Source organism: Eschrichtius robustus, chromosome 16 (genome assembly GCF_028021215.1).
Source record: "Eschrichtius robustus isolate mEscRob2 chromosome 16, mEscRob2.pri, whole genome shotgun sequence".
NCBI classification, from domain to species: Eukaryota; Metazoa; Chordata; class Mammalia; order Artiodactyla; family Eschrichtiidae; genus Eschrichtius; species Eschrichtius robustus.
The window spans coordinates 22,290,380-22,311,572 of record NC_090839.1 but is presented as its reverse complement, the minus strand read 5'-3'; the positions used below and the strand labels follow the sequence as shown (position 1 = coordinate 22,311,572).

General features: G+C 39.5%; 1 protein-coding gene across 1 annotated transcript in view; it reads left to right on the top strand.

Moving 5' to 3' along the window:
* CTNNBL1 (catenin beta like 1) overlaps positions 1-21,193 on the top strand; it is a 164,111-nt gene that overhangs the window by 16,494 nt on the left and 126,424 nt on the right. The window contains exons 2-3 of the mRNA XM_068565617.1: positions 12,920-13,108; positions 17,203-17,309. Coding sequence (XP_068421718.1) covers positions 12,920-13,108; positions 17,203-17,309 — 296 coding nt within the window. The remainder of the gene's footprint in view (positions 1-12,919; positions 13,109-17,202; positions 17,310-21,193) is intronic.

Below are 21,193 nucleotides of genomic sequence, written 5' to 3'. Positions count from 1 at the left end.
CCCCACTTTAGTCTTAATGGAATTGTGCATTGCTAGAGGCAGTAGTCCACTGGCTGGAGACGTCTCTGTCATCACGATTACATGTAACAGGTGTGCCATGTAACTTGCAAAGCCATTGTGTGGGTCTCCTGGTTGCTGAATGCATACTCCACCTCCCCCAGCCTCTGTGACATACACTTATAAAATATCTAACCTTTGTGTTAGATATTTAAATAATAAAGTGAATTTCTCGTGTCTGAGCCTTTGGAAATAGTTTAAATAATTTAAAATAGCTTTGCCATATTAATTTGTTATTTAATGTTTAAAGATTCAAAGTGGACTGGTGTTCAAGGTGGGTAACCCCTGGGCTCAGTGTGGGTTCCCCAGATGATCTGGCGGAGGGAGTTTTACCATAATCTCCATATAGACAGATAACAGTAAGCGCTTCTGGTCAGTGAGCTTCCAAACAGGCAAGAAGCAACTACAGAAAAGAGCTTTCCTGGCTAACGGCATGGGCAGAAAAGTGGCAGGAGGGATTTTGGTGTTGGTTGAACGATGATGGCAGCAGGGAGAGATGATGCAAATTATGCCTTTAGATGATAGTTTCTGAAGTTGTGACTAAGGAAAGCTGACTGGGGGGTTGTGTATACTGCTGCTGTAAAAGTGAGAGTTAGATTCCAGACCCAGCTCTATGGCTTCAGGCTCAAGTCTTGTCACATCCTTGAGTCTTAGTTTATTCATCTGTAAATTATGAGATTGTATGGATACACTTTGTCTGAATCTGAGTTTTACTCTTCTTACCCTCTGAATATCACTTGGTGCCACCATTAGAAAATTTACTAAGCTATATAGCCCAGGGTGGCATAAAATGATTAAATATGTAGATAGAACACATAGAACAGATGAATTCTGCCTGGTTGCAGTAATCTAACGATCCAAGAAATTCTGAGAATATGCATACATTGTATACATTTGCTAATAGTGAATTATGGTTCCTGGGTAGTTCATTTGTTAGCTGCCCTCTTCCCTTGTCTCTCATTGATTTAGCAGTGTGGGTTAAGTACCTGCTATGAGCTGGGCACTGTGGGGTGCTGAGGTGTTAGCAGTAAGGGTCAGATCTCAGGGTACCTACCCTTGAGGACCTAGTATATGATTTAGTAGAGGAGATGGAGTAGAGGAGATGGAGATTTATTAATGCACGTGTTGTGTGCTGATAATGTGTTGTGTGCTGATATGATACACTGCTGAGGAAGCTCAGAGGTCTTACTGGAGCATTTGGATGACTCCTAGAGAAGGTGGCCTTTGAGCTGGAGTTTAAGGCTGAGTAGGATTTTTCTAGCTGGAACAAAAGGGGAAAGGAAGGTGGTCTGCTCTTCATGGTAGCGCTATACGTGCTTACTCCATTCCAAGGCATCATTTGAGTAACTGAAGGTGACTCTTGGGTCCCTCCCTAATTCTCCTCTCATTCCCTTGTTGGTTTTTTTCTATGGCAAGGTTTCCAGACCCTGTACTATCCCGCTCATGCAATATTGAGATTGTAATGCCTCTTTTCAAGTGTGGTAGCTAACTCAGTGCTACGGGACTGTAGTCAAATTAGATGTTATGCTTCTAATAGTGCACCCTTAATATGCATTAGATTTTAAAAAAATTAAAGTTGGCCATCCTGTTGAAAATGACATTAACTAAAACCATCAGCTGTTTCCTGAATGAATTATTTTTAAGTCATATTTCCTCTGGCAGGGACTTTATATATTTGCTATTTTGAATTTAAACAAGGGACTTTATACTGCTCATACTCTTTTGGTTTAACCTATTATGAACCTACCTCTCTATACTACCATTCACCCACATTTCTCCGTCTGCCCACTTGAGTGACGTTGTGAAAGATCTTGTTGAGATAAAGGTGAGCACCTGTAGGTATTGTAACCTTAATCAGCAGTAACAATATCAAGGGACTACAACCAGTTGGGCGTGACTTGTTCTGCATGATTCCCTGCTAGCTTCTAGTGGTCTCCTTTTTTTCCCCCCTAAGTATGTGCATAACCATACCATTTTGCCAAGTTTATTTCAGATCTTTTTTTAAGAAATAAAACATTATAAATACAGTTGAAGTGTCCTGTGTACCCTTCCCTAGTCCCATTTCATTGTGTAGCCGTCCTTAATCCAGTTTCTTTATTACCCTTCTTAGAAGCGATCACTATCCTGAATTTGGTGATTATTATTCCCAGTCATTTTTTTTTTAATGATTACTGCTTATGTATGCATCCGGTGATCATTGAAATTTTCTTTTTTCTTATTACAAATATGCTCCAGTGAACATTCTTTAAATATGTCCTTGTGCATATGTCTGAGAATTTCTCTAATGTGTATACCTGGGAGTAGAATTGCTGGGATAGCCATAGAATATATGCTTCTTCAGTGTTACTAGGTATCACCAATTAGCTCTGTACTCATTTACTCTTCTATCAGCAAGTTTTAATTTGTTTCTCTATATCCTCACCGACACATGATATTGCCAGATTTTAATTTTTTTATTTTTGCCAACCGGATGATATTTCATGGTTTTTATATGCATTTCCCTGATTTTTAATGAGATTGGGTCCCTTTTTACATGCTTATGGGCTACTCAGTATTTTTTCTTTTGAAATCATAATTGTGATTATATTCCTTGTCAAAAGCTGATTTTAAGTAATTCTAAAAGTCTGTTGTATATATAGGACTTTGCAGTTAGCTGTCATTAAAAGAAATTGAATCCTAGGCTCTTTTTTCTTTAAAGTGCTGTATCTTTATTTTATTTAATCTTATTCTCCCTTATCTTACTAAAGACAATCCTGTGAGGTAGCAGAGCAAGGGCAGAGCATTTTTTAAATGCAGTGCTGGTAAGTCAAATGACTTATCTAAGGTCATGTGACTTTGAAGTGATTCACTAGTACCCAGATTTTTAGGATTATTGGTCCACTGCTCTTTGCATTGTATACTATGTTGCTTTTTTTAGGTCAGTGCAGTTCTGTTGTTGTTGTTCTTGGTTTGATGTCTAATATTCCCTCCAACACCTAGTAGAGTGATGTTCAGGTTCTGTTAGCTCAGTAAACACTTCCTGAGTGAATGAGTGAATGATCATGGTTCTGATGTAGCTGACAAAACATTCACAATGTCTGTTAAAATGGAGGTGGTTTACCTTACAATGATTTTACAAGTATCTGCCTCTGTTAGGCTTGATAAAGAAACAGAATCAACATTCAGCTTACTGATGCAGCTGTAGAATTAATCAGAGAAAATGTCAAAGTAAATCATGAATGCTAAAGAATAGTGTGTACTTCCAAAAAGGAAATCTACACACCCTTTGGAAACGAGATGGATATATATTCAGGCTTTAACAAGGAGTAAGAATTTTTTTGGTAGGAAAAATTGATTAAGTAGAGTCTTCATGACTAGTGATTCAAATTATAAATCATATTCATGTTACTTGTCAGCCAATCAGATTACAGATCATAAGTGAGACCTTTGGTAATGTTAATTTTTGATACATTGATTCCCCCTCACCCCCCCACCCCCCCACCACCGTGGACATTGGTAAAACCCACATTCTCCAGTAATTACTGTACTCTTAGTACCTGTAATTTTTTAAATTGGGAATTAATAAGTACATGAGGGTTCTGTTTAATATTTGCGATGACTTTGCTTGGAGATTTTGAGGAGTTTTTGGTACCTGGTTTTTCTTCCAGAAAAAAAAGGTGGCATATTGCCATGATTCTTGCAAAGGCATAATATATAATTATATATGAATATCTGGAATTGCCACTCAGATATTTCTTTTTTTTTTATACATATTTATTGAGCATCTATTTTTTTTAACATCTTTATTGGAGTATAATTGCTTTACAATGGTGTGTTAGTTTCTGCTTTATAACAAAGTGACTCAGTTATACATATACATATATCCCCATATCTCTTCCCTCTTGCGTCTCCCTCCCTCCCTCCCTATCCCACCCCTCTAGGTGGTCACAAAGCACCGAGCTGATCTCCCTGTGCTATGCGGCTGCTTCCCACTAGCTATCTATTTTACAGTTGGTAGTGTATATATGTCCATGCCACTCTCTCACTTTGTCCCAGCTTACCCTTCCCCCTCCCCATATCCTCAAGTCCATTCTCTAGTGGGTCTGCGTCTTTATTCCCGTCTTGCCCCTAGGTTCTTCATGACCATTTTTTTCTTTTTTTTTTTTTAGATTCCATATATATGTGTTAGCATATGGTATTTGTTTTTCTCTTTCTGACTTACTTCATTCTGTATGACAGACTCTGAGTCCATCCACCTCACTACAAATAACTCAATTTCGTTTTTTTAATGGCTGAGTAATATTCCATTGTATATATGTGCCACATCTTTATCCATTCATCTGTCGATGGACACTTAGGTTGCTTCCACGTCCTGGCTATTGTCAATAGAACTGCAATGAACACTGTGGTACATGACTATCTATCTATCTATCTATCTATTTATTTATTTATGGCTGTGTTGGGTCTTTGTTTCTGTGCGAGGGCCTTCCCTACTTGTGGCGAGCGGGGGCCACTCTTCATCGCGGTGCACGCGCCTCTCACTGTCGCGGCCTCTTGTTGCAGAGCACAGGCTCCAGACGCTCAGGCTCAGTAGTTGTGGCTCACGGGCCTAGTTGCTCCGCGGCATGTGGGATCCGCCCAGACCAGGGCTTGAACCCGTGTCCCCTGCATTGGCAGGCAGATTCTCAACCACTGCGCCACCAGGGAAGCCCATGACTCTTTTTGAATTATGGTTTTCTCAGGGTATATGCCCAGTAGTGGGATTGCTGGGTCGTATGGTAGTTCTATTTTTAGTTTTTTAAGGAACCTCCATACTGTTCTCCATAGTGGCTGTATCAATTTACATTCCCACCAACAGTGCAAGAGGGTTCCCTTTTCTCCACACCCTCTGCAGCATTTATTGTTTCTAGATGTTTTGATGATGGCCATTCTGACCAGTGTGAGATGATATCTCATTGTAGTTTTGATTTGCATTTCTCTAATGATTAATGATGTTGAGCATTCTTTCATGTGTTTGTTGGCAATCTGTATATCTTCTTTGGAGAAATGTCTATTTAGGTCTTCTGCCCATTTTTGGATTGCGTTGTTTGTTTTTTTGATATTGAGCTGCATGAGCTGCTTGTAAATTTTGGAGATTAATCCTTTGTCAGTTGCTTCATTTGCAAATATTTTCTCCCATTCTGAGGGTTGTCTTTTTGTCTTGTTTATGGTTTCCTTTGCTGTGCAAAAGCTTTTAAGTTTCATTAGGTCCCATTTGTTTATTTTGTTTTTATTTCCATTCCTCTAGGAGGTGGGTCAAAAAGGATCTTGCTGTGATTTATGTCATGGAGTGTTCTGCCTATGTTTTCCTCTAAGAGTTTAATAGTGTCTGGCCTTACATTTAGGTCTTTAATCCATTTTGAGTTTATTTTTGTGTATGGTGTTAGGGAGTGTTCTAATTTCATTCTTTTACATGTAGCTGTCCAGTTTTCCCAGCACCACTTATTGAAGAGGCTGTCTTTTCTCCATTGTATATTCTTGCCTCCTTTATCAAAGATAAGGTGACCATATGTGCATGGGTTTATCTCTGGGCTTACTGTCCTGTTCCATTGATCTATATTTCTGTTTTTGTGCCAGTACCATACTGTCTTGATTACTGTAGCTTTGTAGTATGGTCTGAAGTCAGGGAGCCTGATCCCTCCAGCTCCATTTTTCTTTCTCATGATTGCTTTGGCTATTCGGGGTCTTTTGTGTTTCCATACAAATTGTGAGATTTTTTGTTCTAGTCACTCAGATATTTCTTAAAAACATGATAATGATATTCCCTTACATTGACATAGCACTTTATAGCTTACACAAAGCCCCTTTGTAAGATGCTTTAACCATCACAGCAACCCTTTGAGTGGGTAGAAATTTCTGTCTCTGATGACTTTGATCCCTAATTATGAACTTTGGCTGATGATAGTTGCAGCATTAGAGATTGTGAGCTTTTTCAGTTCTGATGCCTTAAGCAAATTTGCAAGGGAGCCCTGATGTAAACTTTGGCAGGTTTCATGTCTGCAAATATTGATTGAGCCAGAAGCCCTAGTTGTAAAATGTCACCAGTGAATGTGCAGCCAGCAAAGGCAAGGGAAAACTCATTACTGCAGCTCATCTGTAACTTCTGGGTCAGGCCACTCACTACCATCTGGTAAAAATGAATGTTTGAAAACTCCTTTTTATTCTGACAAAATGTAATCAGGTGAGGTTAACAGCAGATGATTTCTGAGCACTTCGAATTGGTTAGAGCAATCCGTCCACAAGCTTGGGTTTGTGACATTCCATATGTCTAATCACCTGAAGAGGTATCAGAAAGCTTTGAAATTATGAAATCCCCAAATAAAGGTAGGAAGGAATTTAATTATGTGTACACCTCCCTTAACTGTGTTGCATACATTCTTCCCATCTCATATTGAAAGTGTTTATTCTGAAAAAGAAAAAGCAATGAGAGAGGAAGAATGAAATAGGATTACTCTCTTAAAATAATATAAAGTGTTTTTTTTTTTAATGTGAGAGTGAGACTAAACCTATTTTATATTGCTTTAAGGAGAAAGATTATGGACTAGGGAAGAAAATTATTAAGTTGAAAGGTTGCCCCTTAATTGAATGAACTCTCTGAGTGATCCAGAGATGGAGGGGGTGCAGTTGAGGAGGAGGTTAAGTTTCTGGTCACCGGAAGTATTAGGAAACCCCAGCCTATGCCTAGCAGAAATGTTTTAAAGGGTTTTCAAACCTCAGAAAGATAATTGAGTTAGATCAAGGATTCCTAAAGTCTGGATTGTCTCTAGTGACTCAGAATTATTGCAAGAGGTTTTGAATCCAGATATACACAAGCATTTTCTGTAGAATGAATCTCAATCTCTCAAAATCTCTCTCAAAATTAATCAGTCTCTCTTTTTCTGTTTCTCTTTGCCTGCTCTTCTCTTCTCTCTCTCTTAAATGTGGGAGTTAAAAACACAAATTCAATGAAAAGTATTACCAAATACATAGAAATATATTTGTTTGTTGTCATTGTGTATTTTCTCAATCATTGGATACTAAAAAAGTGCAGCTGGGGTGGGGTCTGTCAAATATTTTGATGTTAAAAATGGGATCCTTGTTTTAACACCCATTAATGGTCAACACCCTCTCCAACCTTGAGGTTCTTTGATTCTGAGTCAGGTGTGTCCAGGAGAGATACATGTATTGTCTTCTGTGGGCTAAACTGTGATTAGCACTTTAGAAACATTGGCCTTTATGTATGTATATGTGTGTGTGTATATATGTGTATATATATATATATATATATATATATATATATATATATATATATATATATATAAAAGTCTGCGTGAAAGTGCGGGTTGTTCCTAGTTTATAGATTGAGAAAACTCAAGCCTGGAATGGGTAAGTTACTTTCCAGGGCTGCTAAGTAGAGGGACCAGGATTTGAATTTAGGAAAATCTGACTCCAAAATTCATTCTCCAGACAGGATATCACCATTGCACACAGGTTAGGAATGACTAGTTAGTATAGCGAAGGAGGAGACGAACTATATTGGGAATTAGAAGCCTTATATTATTGCCTACCACAGACAAGGTGCTTAAACCCACCGAGCTCAGGTTTCCCTATTTCTGTAAAAAGAGGGATAAACTAGATTATCTCTTTCAGTTCACATTTGAGTCTTTCCCATTGTTTGATATTTAGGAAACAGCACTTTATGCCCCCACTTGGAAGGCCCTTTTCTGAAGATATGTGACCTTCTTGATGCTAGGTGAAGAATTCCTGGTTTATTATAAAGTTAATAGAAGATTTCCTTTGAATTTTTTCCATTTCCTTAATAAAAGTGAACAAATTTTTCTTCCATTAACATGAAAGTACATTTTATGAAAATTACTCCATTTCTTAGCCAGGTAACTTGGAATATTGAGCTATATTTAGATGTTCCCCCACAGTGTACATCTACATTGTTATAGCCTGGTACAAATGTGCTCTTCACATTAATAATTGCACTGTGTGTTTTCATAATTTATCATAATGATACCATTATTGCTTATTATAGAAGTCCCCTTTCTTCTCCCCCACCCCCAAGTCTAATTGAGGTCGAGACAGACCATAAATGCGATAATATAGATTGCATGCTCAGAGGAAATGGGGTTGGTTTCATAGTGGAGTTTTAATTTAGGATTCGTTCTGGTGATGTAGCCTCTTCCTATGGTACATTACTTTGAGCCCAATATAACTGCATTTTCCTACAGCCCCTCATTATAGCTACAGCTTCTCACTGCTTTTTAATTAAAAAGAGAGAGAGAGGGGGAGAGAAATGAAACCTAAAGCTTAGGTTAGATATTGTCTGGGTATGCAGGGACTAGTCTAGGCAGATTGCTTATTTAATTTTTTAATTCTTTCAAAGCTTTCATGGAGATGTCTTGATTTCTATTTCTAGGGGGATGGGTATATATATCATTCATCATACACACACAAACACACACAAGGCATCAGGAGTTTTGGAAAGTAAAGACATATTGTATATATATTCTTGGAGCTTCCTATAAGCTTTGAGCAAGTGGGAATCCTTTGTGTATCCTAGAAAGGGTACCAGCTGTGTGGTTGGATGGTGGCAAATGCTTAGTGAGCATTTATTCCGCTCACCACCTATTGGGAATAAGGCAGGGAATGTAGAAGATTGTAAAAATCCTTAAAGGCTGATGTTCTAGTACATCAGAAGTTAAGAGTTAATCATTTTTCTGCTGTGGGCAGCAGAAGCAGAGAAATGACTTTATTAAGAACAATTTCTTTTGTCATTCCTTCATCTTGAGGGATTCCGAACACCTTTCAGATACCAAAACAAATTAATCTCCAAAGGTGACTGGTAAGACTGGCTTAATCCTCTTGGGATTTTTTGTGTAAAACACAAGGAGAGCTCAGGCCTGAGCTGATGACCTCTCTGACAGGCTGTGAGTGCTCCCTTTCTGGATCCAGAGTCCTTTGTCTCTTCTGTAGTGAAAGCAGTTTGGCAGTTCCTAGGTTCTTCCCCATTACATGTTCTTGCTTTGTTTTGTATAACTGATCACTCCCTCAGTGGTGAATACTGGTAAATATAATCTAGAAGTTTATTTCTGGGGCAGGGTGTTGTTAGCTTCACAGATTTTAATGGGGATCTTTTACAAATAGGACTTCAGCTTTATATGAGTCCCTATTTCATTCAGTGTTGCCAGAAATCCAATTTCATTTTGACATTATCAGGGAACAGGAACCCCTCAGATGAAAATTCCCTAAACCTGGGATGTCTAGTATGGTAGCCACTAGCTGCACATGGCTGTTGGGCACATGAAATATGGCTGGTTCTGTGTTGAGATACACCACGAGTGTAAAATACATCTACCGAATTCCGAAGACTTAGTATTTAAAACAAAAAAGTAAAATACCTCATTAGTAATTTTTTATATTGATTACATGTTGAAATGGTAATATTTTAGATATATTGGATTAAATAAAATGTATTATTGAAATTAATTTCATCTGTTTCTTTTTTTATTTGGCTGCTAAAACAATTTTAAATTATATCTATGGCTTGCATTATATTTTGATTGGACTGCTGTGTCCTAGATTGTTAAGCCCCTTGATAACAAAGCAATGTTTGTCTTTATGCCATGTGTCTCCAGTCCCCAGCACAGTGCCTTATATATAGTTGGCACTTATTATATATTTGTTAAAGAAATTAATTTTAACCTTTATTACCCAGAATGGTCAAATTTCAGAAATGAGTAGGAACTTCTCTGGAGGGTTAGTATCTGAAAAAGAATTGAGAGCTGAGAAGAGAAGTAAAGAACAGAAGTTTTTAAAATTTTGCCTTGGGAGAGAAAAATGCTGAAATAAAATATATCAGGGCCTTTGGGAGGCTTATCCATCTGTTGGAGAGGGAGGTGGGAGCTGTTATGTTTGTCAAGGAACCATGTCAAAACCTCCCAGTGGGATGGGTTCTGCTGTGCTCTGCTGCAGAGTTGTCCTCCATGAGGGGAGCTAAAGCCGAATACCCTGTATGAGGGGGAAGGAAATTGGAGATACAGTGGGTAAACCTAAAGGTTGCCCTCTTAGGAATGTGCTTAGACTATTCATAAAGATTAGCAAAGCTATTCTTGTCTCAAGAATCCGTTCTAGCCCTGTCTATCCCTGTGTCCCCATTTAGACATTACCCTAATGGAAGCCTGGGACTGGTACTAGGCCAGGCTGATTACTTGAGGATCCTTCAAGCCTTGGAATTCTTTAATAAATTATTTGTTGAATGAATGGTTTAACAAATATTATTTTAACTTGGCTAACGTCTTGTATGACTTATGTTTATAGGTATATGTTCTTGCCTGAAAGTCCCTCAGACCTGTCTCAGCTAGGGTCCTGGAATCATGGAAATTGGCAAACTTCCCAGAGATCAGTTTCAACTTTTAGAAGGCACCAGGTTGTCTTTGCAAGAGTTTATTAAAGGATCTCAGGCATCCTGTCTCCCTGCTTATAAGATAGAACTGTTAACTACTTCTCATCCCCAGAGATGGGATAAAGATTAAAAGGAGTGTTTTAAGTTCTGCAGAAGGAAAGTGCTATTTCAGTGGAAATTATTAGTGGTAAAAATGAAACTCCTCCCTGACCTCTGAAATGTTTGTTTTACAGAAGTGGATTGGAAGATGTGTTCAAAAGAGACATTGCCAGTGTTCTTTTTTTTTTTTTTTTTTGCATTTCTTAACTGTGGCAGTATTTAGCTTTCTCCTTCTAATTGTGGTCCACTGCCTTTTCTCTCTGCGCTGAGATAAACAATCCAGAAATCTCCTCTCCGTGGAGGACTATGGAGCTCATGCTTTGATTTGGCTGCTGCAATAGGCTCACGCTAATCAGAACTGCAGCAGGGCTTGTTTTACGAGCCTGAAAGAATTAGTGCTCCCAGGGGGCTGAAGTTCCTTACCTGCTGTGGAGCTACCTAGTTTGAAGCCTGCCCTCCTTTAGGAGCAAGCTACCTCCTTCTCCTTCTCACATGAAAACCACCACCTCCTTTTTTTGTACTCTTTGGTTACTGGCATGTTGATTTCCTTTTTCTTTTTCTTTTTCTTCTTCTTTTTTTAACGTGTAGACTAGTAACGATGACAACAGATTTTTGTAATTTTTATATTTATGGAAATAGAGTGTGATCATATGAAATTATAATCCATCCCAGGGAGACTCAGGAACAGAGTGAAAAATAGCAGGTGGTACCCCACAAACCAAATTGTCTAATGTGAGTTTTCTAAGCAATGTCATATGCTTAGACTTACTGAAGTACCTGGTATGTGGAACCAGCAGGGTACATGAATATAGAGGGGAATGCCTTTGTACCACTGGGGTAGCAGAGTTCAGTAACAGTGTGGGTTATAAGTCACAGGGTGAGATGTGTATCATGTATAATAGAAATTTGTCTGTTCTCACCAAAAGCAGCTTAGCAGGCTGGCAGTGAATGTAGCATTTTCTTCACTTTGGTAGTAACATACCACATTGCACCTAGCACACTGTTGGTGTGTGCAGTTATTGTAACCGATAAAGAAAAGCTCGTTGAAGAGCCGCCTAACACAAATGTTTTGTGTTGGGGAAGACAGAATCATTTGGATTAAGTAACTCATAGTAATAATTTTATGTATTTGTTTAGTGTTCTTTCACTACAGTTTGCCACCGTTTGGTTCAAACTTCCAGTTATAAGGTAAATAAGTTCTGGGGATCTAATGTATAGCAGAGTGACTGTAGTTAATAATACTGTATCGTATACTTGAAAGTTGCTGAGATCTTAAATGTTCTCACCATCGGTGGTGGTGGGGAAAGGTAATTATGTGAGGTGATAGAGGTATTAACTAACCTTATTGTGGTATCATTTCACAATATATATGTGAATCAGATCATCATGTTGTACACCTTAAACTTGCACAATGTTATATGTCAGTTATATCTCAATAAAGCTGAAAAAAAATTTTAAAATACACACAAAAACATCTTTTCTGAAGTTCACAGGGAGAAAAGGGTGATAATCTCCACTTGCAGATGAGGAAAGTAAGGCTTAGAGAGGTTAAATGATGTGCCCAGAGTTGCACAGTAGTAACTAGAGCTGAATGGAAATATTGGGCTGTTTGATATCTAGTGTGGTGCTCTTTTTCCTCAGCTCTGAGGCCCATTTCAGTAGTGCCCTGTTTTATTCCAGCTGAATGGCAAGCAATTGTAAAAACTCCTCCATGGACTGCACTGTCAGAGGCAGAATGAGACCCTACCAGTGTGGTGGGAAAAGCCCTGGACTAGGAGTCAGGAAGTACCATTCTATTTTCAGTGCTGCTCCTGGTTTTGTGACCTTGGGTAATACTTGACCTCTGGGCCTTACTCCACTCTGCTGTAAAGTAGGAATTTAGAACGTTGTAGACCCTTGGAAGTTAAGTATGTAATAGTCTCTGCTTGAATTACTTGTGAGTGACTATAATCTTTTTAAAATCTGAATTAAAACCAGGTACTAAGGGATTGGTGTTGGGGACTGAATCCTAACTAGTAAATTGAGCTTAACCCAGCGTTCCCTTCTCAAAGTAGCCTTGTTCCCCGTGATTTCTGTATATACAGGAACTTTTGTGAAGTGCTAAACTTTGCATATTGAAAAATACCTGTAACAAAAGCCAGCTACTTTGTAGGTGACTGTAATCATGTATTTATAGAACCGTTGCGGGTCTGAAAAATAACCACTTAGAGCTTTACTTCATTCTGTGGGAGAAATTGTATGCTGTGGTGTTTTTCAGTCAGGGAATTCTCGAAAACTTTTAGAATGCTTGGTATGTATGCCCTTCTACATATTTTCCAGCTCTAAAATCCTGTGTTTCTTTTTTCTCTTTCTTAGCCCAACAGGGGCACAAAACGTCCCCGGGATGATGAAGAGGAAGAGCTGAAGATGCGTCGGAGACAAGCTGGTACTCGAGAGCGTGGCCGCTTTCGGGAGGAGGAAATGACTGTGGTCGAAGAAGCAGATGATGACAAAAAACGGCTGCTTCAAATTATTGACAGAGAGGGTGAGGAGGAAGAGGAAGAGGTAAGGTGGCAGAGTTGGGCTTGGAGCTCAGATGCTCGGCCCTGACACAGCATCTGTAGAGTGTAATTCAGTGCTAAATGCTTAATTTCCCTGAACTTCCCAGCTTAATCTGTAAAATGGGGTTAAGAATACTTATTTCACAGTGTTGACATGAAGGTTAAGTGGAATAATGGAGTTGGGAAAGCATTTTACAAGCTGTAAAGAACATTACAGATAGAGTTTTTAAATTATTCTGGATTATATATTATAATCGAGGCCCAAGCACTGAACTGTGGGGCAATTAGTATGGACTGAGGAGGGTCAGAGAGGCTTCCTAGCCAGTACTGAGGACACATAGAGGGCACTCATTTTTAAGTACAGTCAATAGTCTTTGAAAGAGGAGTAGAATTCTGTCAAATAAGTGGAAGAAGGGCTTTTCAGGCAGTTGAAATGGCCTTCGCAAAGCAACAAAGTTGAAGAAATTAAAGGCGCAGCCAGGGGATTAGGTATTTAGATGTGATTGAAAAAATATGGTTTAGGGAAAGAGATACCGAAGGCCCTTTCTATTTGCTGTTCCTCAAGGTGCCTTAGGGCCTTTGCACTGACTCCTGCCTCTGAACCTTTTTCCTTCTGTGTCCTCTGCTGGCATGCTCTTCTTCCCCTGATGCTTTCTCATGACTGGTTTCTTCTCATTCAGGTCTCAGTTCAGATGTTTCCTCCTCAGGGAAGTCGTTCCTGTCTCTGAGGTAGCCCTGCAAGTCGTTCTCTTATTCTCTTATCACTTTATTCTGTATACTGTCTTCACAGCGCTTATCATGATCTGAAATTCCTGTTTGTTATTTTACTCATTTGTTATCCTCTCCCCAACCTCTGTTGAAAACAGCGACTGGCTCTGTTTTGTTCACAGCTGTATCTCTAGCATTCAGAGCAATGCCTAGAACTTGGTGTAGGTCCTTAACAAATATTTATTGAATGAATAAATGAATGAAGCTGAAAAGAATAGAGGTAAAATATCAGTGATTAAAAATAATGTGACCTTACCTTTTGTGTCTCTTTAAATCCTTAAGTGTTAACTTGTATGTTATTTCACGCTGGCATTTTGTTCAGTATGAATTATAGAAATAGATTCTTAAGAGCCAGCTGTTTTTTGGTTCCCTCAAAGACTTGATGCTAAGTTTGGATTTAAAAAATGAAGCTAGAGTGTGAATCTGAGAAGAAAAAAAATTGATTCATATTCCAAAAAGGTCTTTATTGTTTTATGACAGTAACTCTCTCCTTATTAGGGTTTCTACCAGTGGTAATTCGGGGGTCTGCCCCTAAGAGATGGTGACACTTTGGAAACCTGTGGTGGGAGACAGTCCTGGATTTCCTCTCTGAGGGCAGCAGCCCTGCCAGCCTTAGACAAACAGTGTGTTTAGCACATCCTCCCTTTCTCCCTCCCTCCTTACTAGCTTCTGATCAATCTGTTAGCCCTGCAGCGGCAGTTAATTGGCAGGTATAATTCCTGTGTCGGGCAAGGCTGGTACTGGAGGATTAGCATAGTAGCTGTCATGGGTAAATGGTTTCTAGCCTGGGAGACAGAAATGGGATGTGGGACCAGCCCTTCTGTTAAGGGACAGGGAAAAAGAGGTCGCTTTGTAAAAATGACGTATGGAAGGCTACAAGTCCAGGAGTTATTTTCTCACTGCCACCAAAGTCCCATTTGATGAAAAACAAGTGATGTTTGCCCCTGTAAAGTCACGTGAACTTGTAAAATATTATTGTCCTTTTTGTGCTACATCACCAGCATTCATCTTTCTGAAATCTCCCTCTGGTTTCTGACGTTGAGCTATTGGAGATACTGCTGTGGCCGATGACTAAGACTGATAATTCGGTTTTCCCCCAGTGTTGGAGAGAAATTAAAGGAGGGAAGGCCAAACCCTGGAGAGGCTAAGACTTTGGGAATCCTATGAGAGCTGTGTTATTAACACTAATAAAGTTTTTTTCCTACAGGGTTGGCAGGATGTTAGCTAAGGGAAAGAAAAGCCGTAGGTACTGAGATTGCTTGAAAGTGATTTAACCCTTTCCTAGCAACTTAAATTATTTTAGTTAAATCCCAGTGATAAGTTGGGTACATTAACAATCATGCTAATAGTTACAATAACAGCTTATATTAATAGAGTGTCATATAGTTTATAAAACAATTTTATGTACCTCATGTCTTTAGGTCATCTCTATGACCTTGAAAGATACAGGTAATAGTTTTCCCCTTTCTGCCTGCCTTCCTTCCTTCCTTGAACAGATCTTCATTGGATGTCTCCTGTGTGCCAGGCCCTATCATGGGCACTGGAGAGTCAACAGTGAATAAGCAGACATGGGCCACTAATAGAGGTTTGGGGTTGGAGAGATTACTGGGCCAAATCCTGCCAGGCCTTCCTTATATAGGTCATGTGAAGGATTTGGGACTTTATTCTAAATGCCAAGTGGATGAATTCACTTATGAGGTAGAATCAATTAGACTTGGTGAGGGTTTGAAGATTATATTCAGCAAAGTAACGTTGCCACGTGGGTAGTAAGTAGTGAAGCTAAGCTCTGAGTCCTGACTGAGCCAGGGCACTGACTTCAGTTTTTTTTACCAAGTCAGGGTACCTCTCCTTAAAGCTGTAGACACTGGGGAGCAGGTGGGGTTCCAACAGAGTACCTCAGGGTCCAGGAGTCATTGATAAAATCTAAGAAAGGTGTCATGCCCAAAATGAATGTATAGGTATCTCCCACTTAAAACTCAGTATGTTGGGGCTTCCCTGGTGGCGCAGTGGTTAAGAATCCGCCTGCCAATGCAGGGGACACGGGTTCGAGCCCTGGTCCGAGAAGATCCCACATGCCGTGGAACAACTGGGCCTGTGCTCCACAACTGCTGAGCCTGCGCTTTAGAACCCGCGAGCCACAACTCCTGGGGCCTGTGCACCTACAGCCTGTGCTCCGCAACAAAGAGTGGCCCCCGCTCACTGCAGCTAGAGAAAACCCGCACGCAGCAATGAAGACCCAACACAGCCAAAAATAAAATAAGTAAATTAAAAAAAAAAACTCAATATGCCAAAATCTAAATTTAATAACATAATAGCTAACATTTTGGGGTACTTAAAAAATTATGAGATGATTCAGTGCTTTCCAGAAGGATCTATTTCTGGTTCTCTTAATAGCAGTTTCTTTATTGCTTTTAGGTGTGAGTGTTGGTCAATGACTACAAAGTTACGAAGCTAGGAGTTCGGAGAGTGTTAGAGAGGCAGAGTGTACTGCAGCACATTACTTTAAACTGGGAAATAAACTGAGGAAAAAACATTTCTGAAACTAGTGTAGATTTTTTTTGGGGGGGGGGGGGCGAATGATTCTGTTTTCAAAAATTCACTTTATTTACCTTTGTAGGTATTATTCCACTGTATGAAGTAAGAATATTCTGTATGGTCTGCTAGTTTTTTTATGCTTCCTCTGAGCGAGGTTACTAAATTCTTGTTGCTGTATCGGGATTCCAGGTACCTGTCTGATACCCTTCTCAGTAGCTAGTAAGGACAAGATACAGTAATGTATAATATAAGAAACACAAAGCAGTGACTATTGCTAATTAACAACCATTCTTATGGGTGTACAAAAATAGGCTATAAGTTGAATTTGACGTATGGACCATAGTTTGCTGACCCCCGGTGTAGGGAAAAGATAGAGGGGCACTGTCACTGACTCAGGGTTTGACCGTGAGCAAGTTCTTTAAACCTCTAAATGTTATCTTACCTGTACAACAGAAGAGAAGGACGAAATAAATATTAAACAATATTCATTTAATATCGTTGCTTACTCCATGCCATACAGTATGCTCAAGAAATATTTGTTGAATGAGTGAGTCTTTAATGCCTTAAGTTGAACTTCCTGTGCTGGATGTGAGACACACCGAGTGATGATACAAAGTAGCATGTGATGTACACCCTTAACTCTCATTCTAATGAGGGAGATAAAGTATGTACTGTACAGTTAATCCAGAAAGATGAGGGGCAGAATGGCATGTAAGAGCCACGGGAAAGAAGTAGTGATTAGTGAATAAGAAATCCCTTTGGACTGAAATTGTTGCATTTGTCTCTTTACCCCAGGAAGAACCATTGGATGAAAGCTCAGTGAAGAAAATGATCCTTACATTTGAAAAAAGATCATACAAAAACCAAGAGTTGCGGATCAAGTTTCCAGACAATCCAGAGAAGTAAGGCTCTGTTTTGCTGTTTTTGCCCTTTCTCCTCTGAGATGTTTTGTTTGCTATTTGGTTTTGCTCTTTGTGTGTTTTGTCTTCCCAGGATGACCCACATGTTTGGGAAATCACTGGAAGTACTCACAGGACTCGGAGTCAGTGGTACTCAAGGATACACAATAGGATCAGCAAGGGGAAAAGACACATCAGGCAGTTTGGAGAAATTCATGTGCAGCTTCCTGTGTTTTCTCCCTTCCACTGGGAGGGGTCAACATGCTCCTTTTTCCAGCAGTGAAATACATCATCACATGTGCAGTGTTTCTGTTAGGAAAGCCCGTTTGAGACTCTGAGACCAGGGTATTTATTGAAGACAGATCATAGCATTCTCTGCCAGCAACAGCTACCAAAATTCCAGACTCACAGAAAGAAAGCAGATGTTCAGTGCCCCAGATCGGCAAATCAACCTTATCACTTAGGAATTGTTTCAAAAGCCAGGTTCCCAGCTGCCAGCCTAGGACCAGGCCCTTCTAAGGATCAGGCCTGTTACGTTAACTCTTTTTTGCATTACTCTTCTCAAGGCCCCAGGAAGACTGACCATGGCTGCCATTAGTGATAGCTTTACTGTTGAGAAATGTCTAAGGCTTTGGGGTTAGACAAATATGGGTGTGACTCCCAAATGACCTTGAGTAAGTCATTTCTCCTTTCTTAGCCTCAGGTGTCTCATCTGTATAAAGAAATAGTACCTTCCGCACAGGGTGGTTGTGAAGAATAAATGAGAATAATGGCATGTGTTTAGCTCAGTATCTGGCACATAGTAAGTGCTCATTAAATGATAGTTAATATGGTTGTTACTACACCAGCTCCTCAGTGCACTGTGAAGTGCTGTAATGAGGAATCTGATAACTTTGCATCAGTTTTGAATCCTAAGTAAATGGATTTTCATATTTATACAGATTTTAATGTCCTAAATCTCTCTTTCCCTCCCTTCCTCCTTCCTAGGACATACACCTTTAATGAATCTTCATATGCCTAAGGCCCCTAGGCAATTAGGAGTTGAATAGTATAGTCTTTGCACTCAAGTTTAAAGGTTACTAGGGAGACTGACTATAAATGCATGGTAGAAGGAAGTATACCTTAAAAGAAATACAAGCAAAGTACTGTGGGAGCAAAGAGGAAGAAGCAGTGAATACCAAGTCGGGGGCTAGTGAAGGCTTCACAGAAGAGGTGGTATTTGAGCTGGGCCTTGAAGAATGATTTTGATTTTAGTTAGGCAGAAAACATGGAAAGGCATGCCAGGCAATGTGACTAGCAGGAACAAAGGCACAGAGGTATCAGAGGGCATCCTGTTCTCATGGCAACTTGGTAAGGCTAATGTGGTCCACTACGTTCTCTCTGTACTGTGGATAAGGAGGTGGAGAGGGGAGAACCTGGTTACTGGACCTAGGGCCACAGCCCCCTTTGACAGTAGGAGTAGCTAGATCAGAGCTCAGCTTTCCCCGCACCAGAGCCCTATCAGTTTTTGTGCTGACCTCTACCGTACAACAGTAATTGCACTTGTCATACTGCTCTGTGTGTGTGTGTTTGATTATATAAGTAATACACGAATAGATTGTCATCGTAAAAAATACCAATAGTGCATAGTAGAATGAAAAATGAAAGCTGTCCTTCACTGCACTGATCCCCTTTCCATTCCTCTACTTAGAGATAGCACCTGTGAACACTTCTGTGCGTATCCTTTTTGATTGTTTTCTGTACACTTATTTACATATATATAAATATGCAAATATTTTTCTCCTACCTAAATCATCCTGTACATATTCTGCACCTTGATTTTTTTGGTCACATAACGGAAGATCTTTCAGTGTTGGTGCATGCATATTTACCTTATATTTTGTGCCTGGTGCATAGCATTTCATGGTTTGGAGATACCATGATTTATTTATTAATTTACCATGATTTATTTAGTATGTTTCTATATGGACATTTGGTTATTTTAAATATTGGCTTTTATGAACAATGCTGTAGTGAACCTCTGTGTACATGTGTCTTAGTGTACATGTATTTCTATAGGATACACATCTAAATGTTGAATTCCCAGATTGAAGGGCATGTGCATTTTAAACTTTGATAGCTACTGCCAAATTCCCCACCATATCCTTTAGTTCTGTCACCAGCAGGTCTCTTTCCCTACGTTCTTGCCCACAATGAATTTGATCTCTCTTAACATCTTTGCCATTTGTTTTATTGTTATTTCTTTACTCAGCGGTCTTCCTGCATTAGACTCTGTGTTCCTTTTAGTTGGTGTGTATTGTTTGTCTCTGTAGTACCTAGCACGGTACCTGCCATACTGTAGGCACTCAGTAAACAAGAGAGATCTTATATAGTTGATGTCATATTTACTACATCCCTATTGCTTGGAACCCAAGGATACATTATGAGGCAGCTATGCCATAGGTTGATGACACTGGAAATTTAAGAGATCCAATTTACTTCTTGGAATGGCAGTATTACCTTTGCCCACTTGGTAGGTATACTTGTCATTTGTTTGTTTTTTTTTTTTAATTAATTTATTTTTATTTATGGCTGTGTTGGGTCTTCGTTTCTGTGCGAGGGCTTTCTCTAGTTGTGGCAAGCGGGGGCCACTCTTCATCGCGGTGCGCGGGGCTCTCACTATCACGGCCTCTCTTGTTGCGGAGCACAGGCTCCAGACGCGCAGGCTCAGTAATTGTGGCTCACAGGCCCAGTTGCTCTGCGGCATGTGGGATCTTCCCAGACCAGGGCTCAAACCCGTGTCCCCTGCATTGGCAGGCAGATTCTCAACCACTGCGCCACCAGGGAAGCCCTATACTTGTCATCTTAGAGCAACGAGTTTCTGCAGCTTATGTTCACCATCTACATCTTAGGTACCACAGATGCTATATTGTTACAATTTATGAACTGGTTTTAAGAAAATGTTATTTTATTTAAAAATATCAACAGTGTTTTCCATTCACACAAAATTTATATACTATTTTAGTTTTAAAATCTAAACATTTGAAAATTGAAATTATGCATAAAGAACATTTTTTTTTTTTTATGTCCAAAAGCAGTTAGGAAACTACATTGTGTTTTAACCTTGAGTTCTTGAATTCTTACTGGTGCAGTGTCTTTTATAATTCTCTAGACCCACAAGGTGCAATTAAGATGAAAATTGCTAGAGCATATTTGAATGAAACTTTCCGGTTGAGATCAGAAACATTCAAATTTATTTTCCCATATTTGCAATTGTCATTTTGATTGCATACCAAAATTGCCTCTCTTCATTTGGTTGCATTTCAGATTCAATTGACAGTTCTCTTATGCAGCCTCTACTTTGCACGGTGTGATCTTTCTCCCAAACATCACATCTAGTAGAGTGTGCTGTTTCCCTAGTAAGTCCTTTAGTAGTTTTTCTCTTCATTTTTGCAGGGGCAGAATTATTTAGTTTAGTGGTCCTCAAATTTTTTCGTCTCGGGGTCCCTTTGCGCCCTTAAATTATTGAGTACCCCAGAGTACTTATCGAAGAAAATTCTAGAATATTCAAGTACACATTTTATTAGCCATTAGGGCAATGGTATCATCACATTATTGTATAGTTGTCTGAGAAACTCCACCGTACACTCCTGAGAGAATGAGAGTGAAAAAGGCAAATAATGTTTTGGAGTTGTTGTAAAAATAGTTTTGATCTTATAAACCCCTGAAAGGATCTCCAGCCACTACCTGCAGTCCCAGGACCACACTTTGAGAACTGCTGATTTAGCAAGGTGAAGGAAGCATCGTGTTCTCTGTGCACTTACAGCTGGTTTTGTGATTGCAGGAGGACTCATTGGTTTCTGTTGTTTTTATAGTGTTTTTGAACGTTGCTGATCACTTGCTAAAAT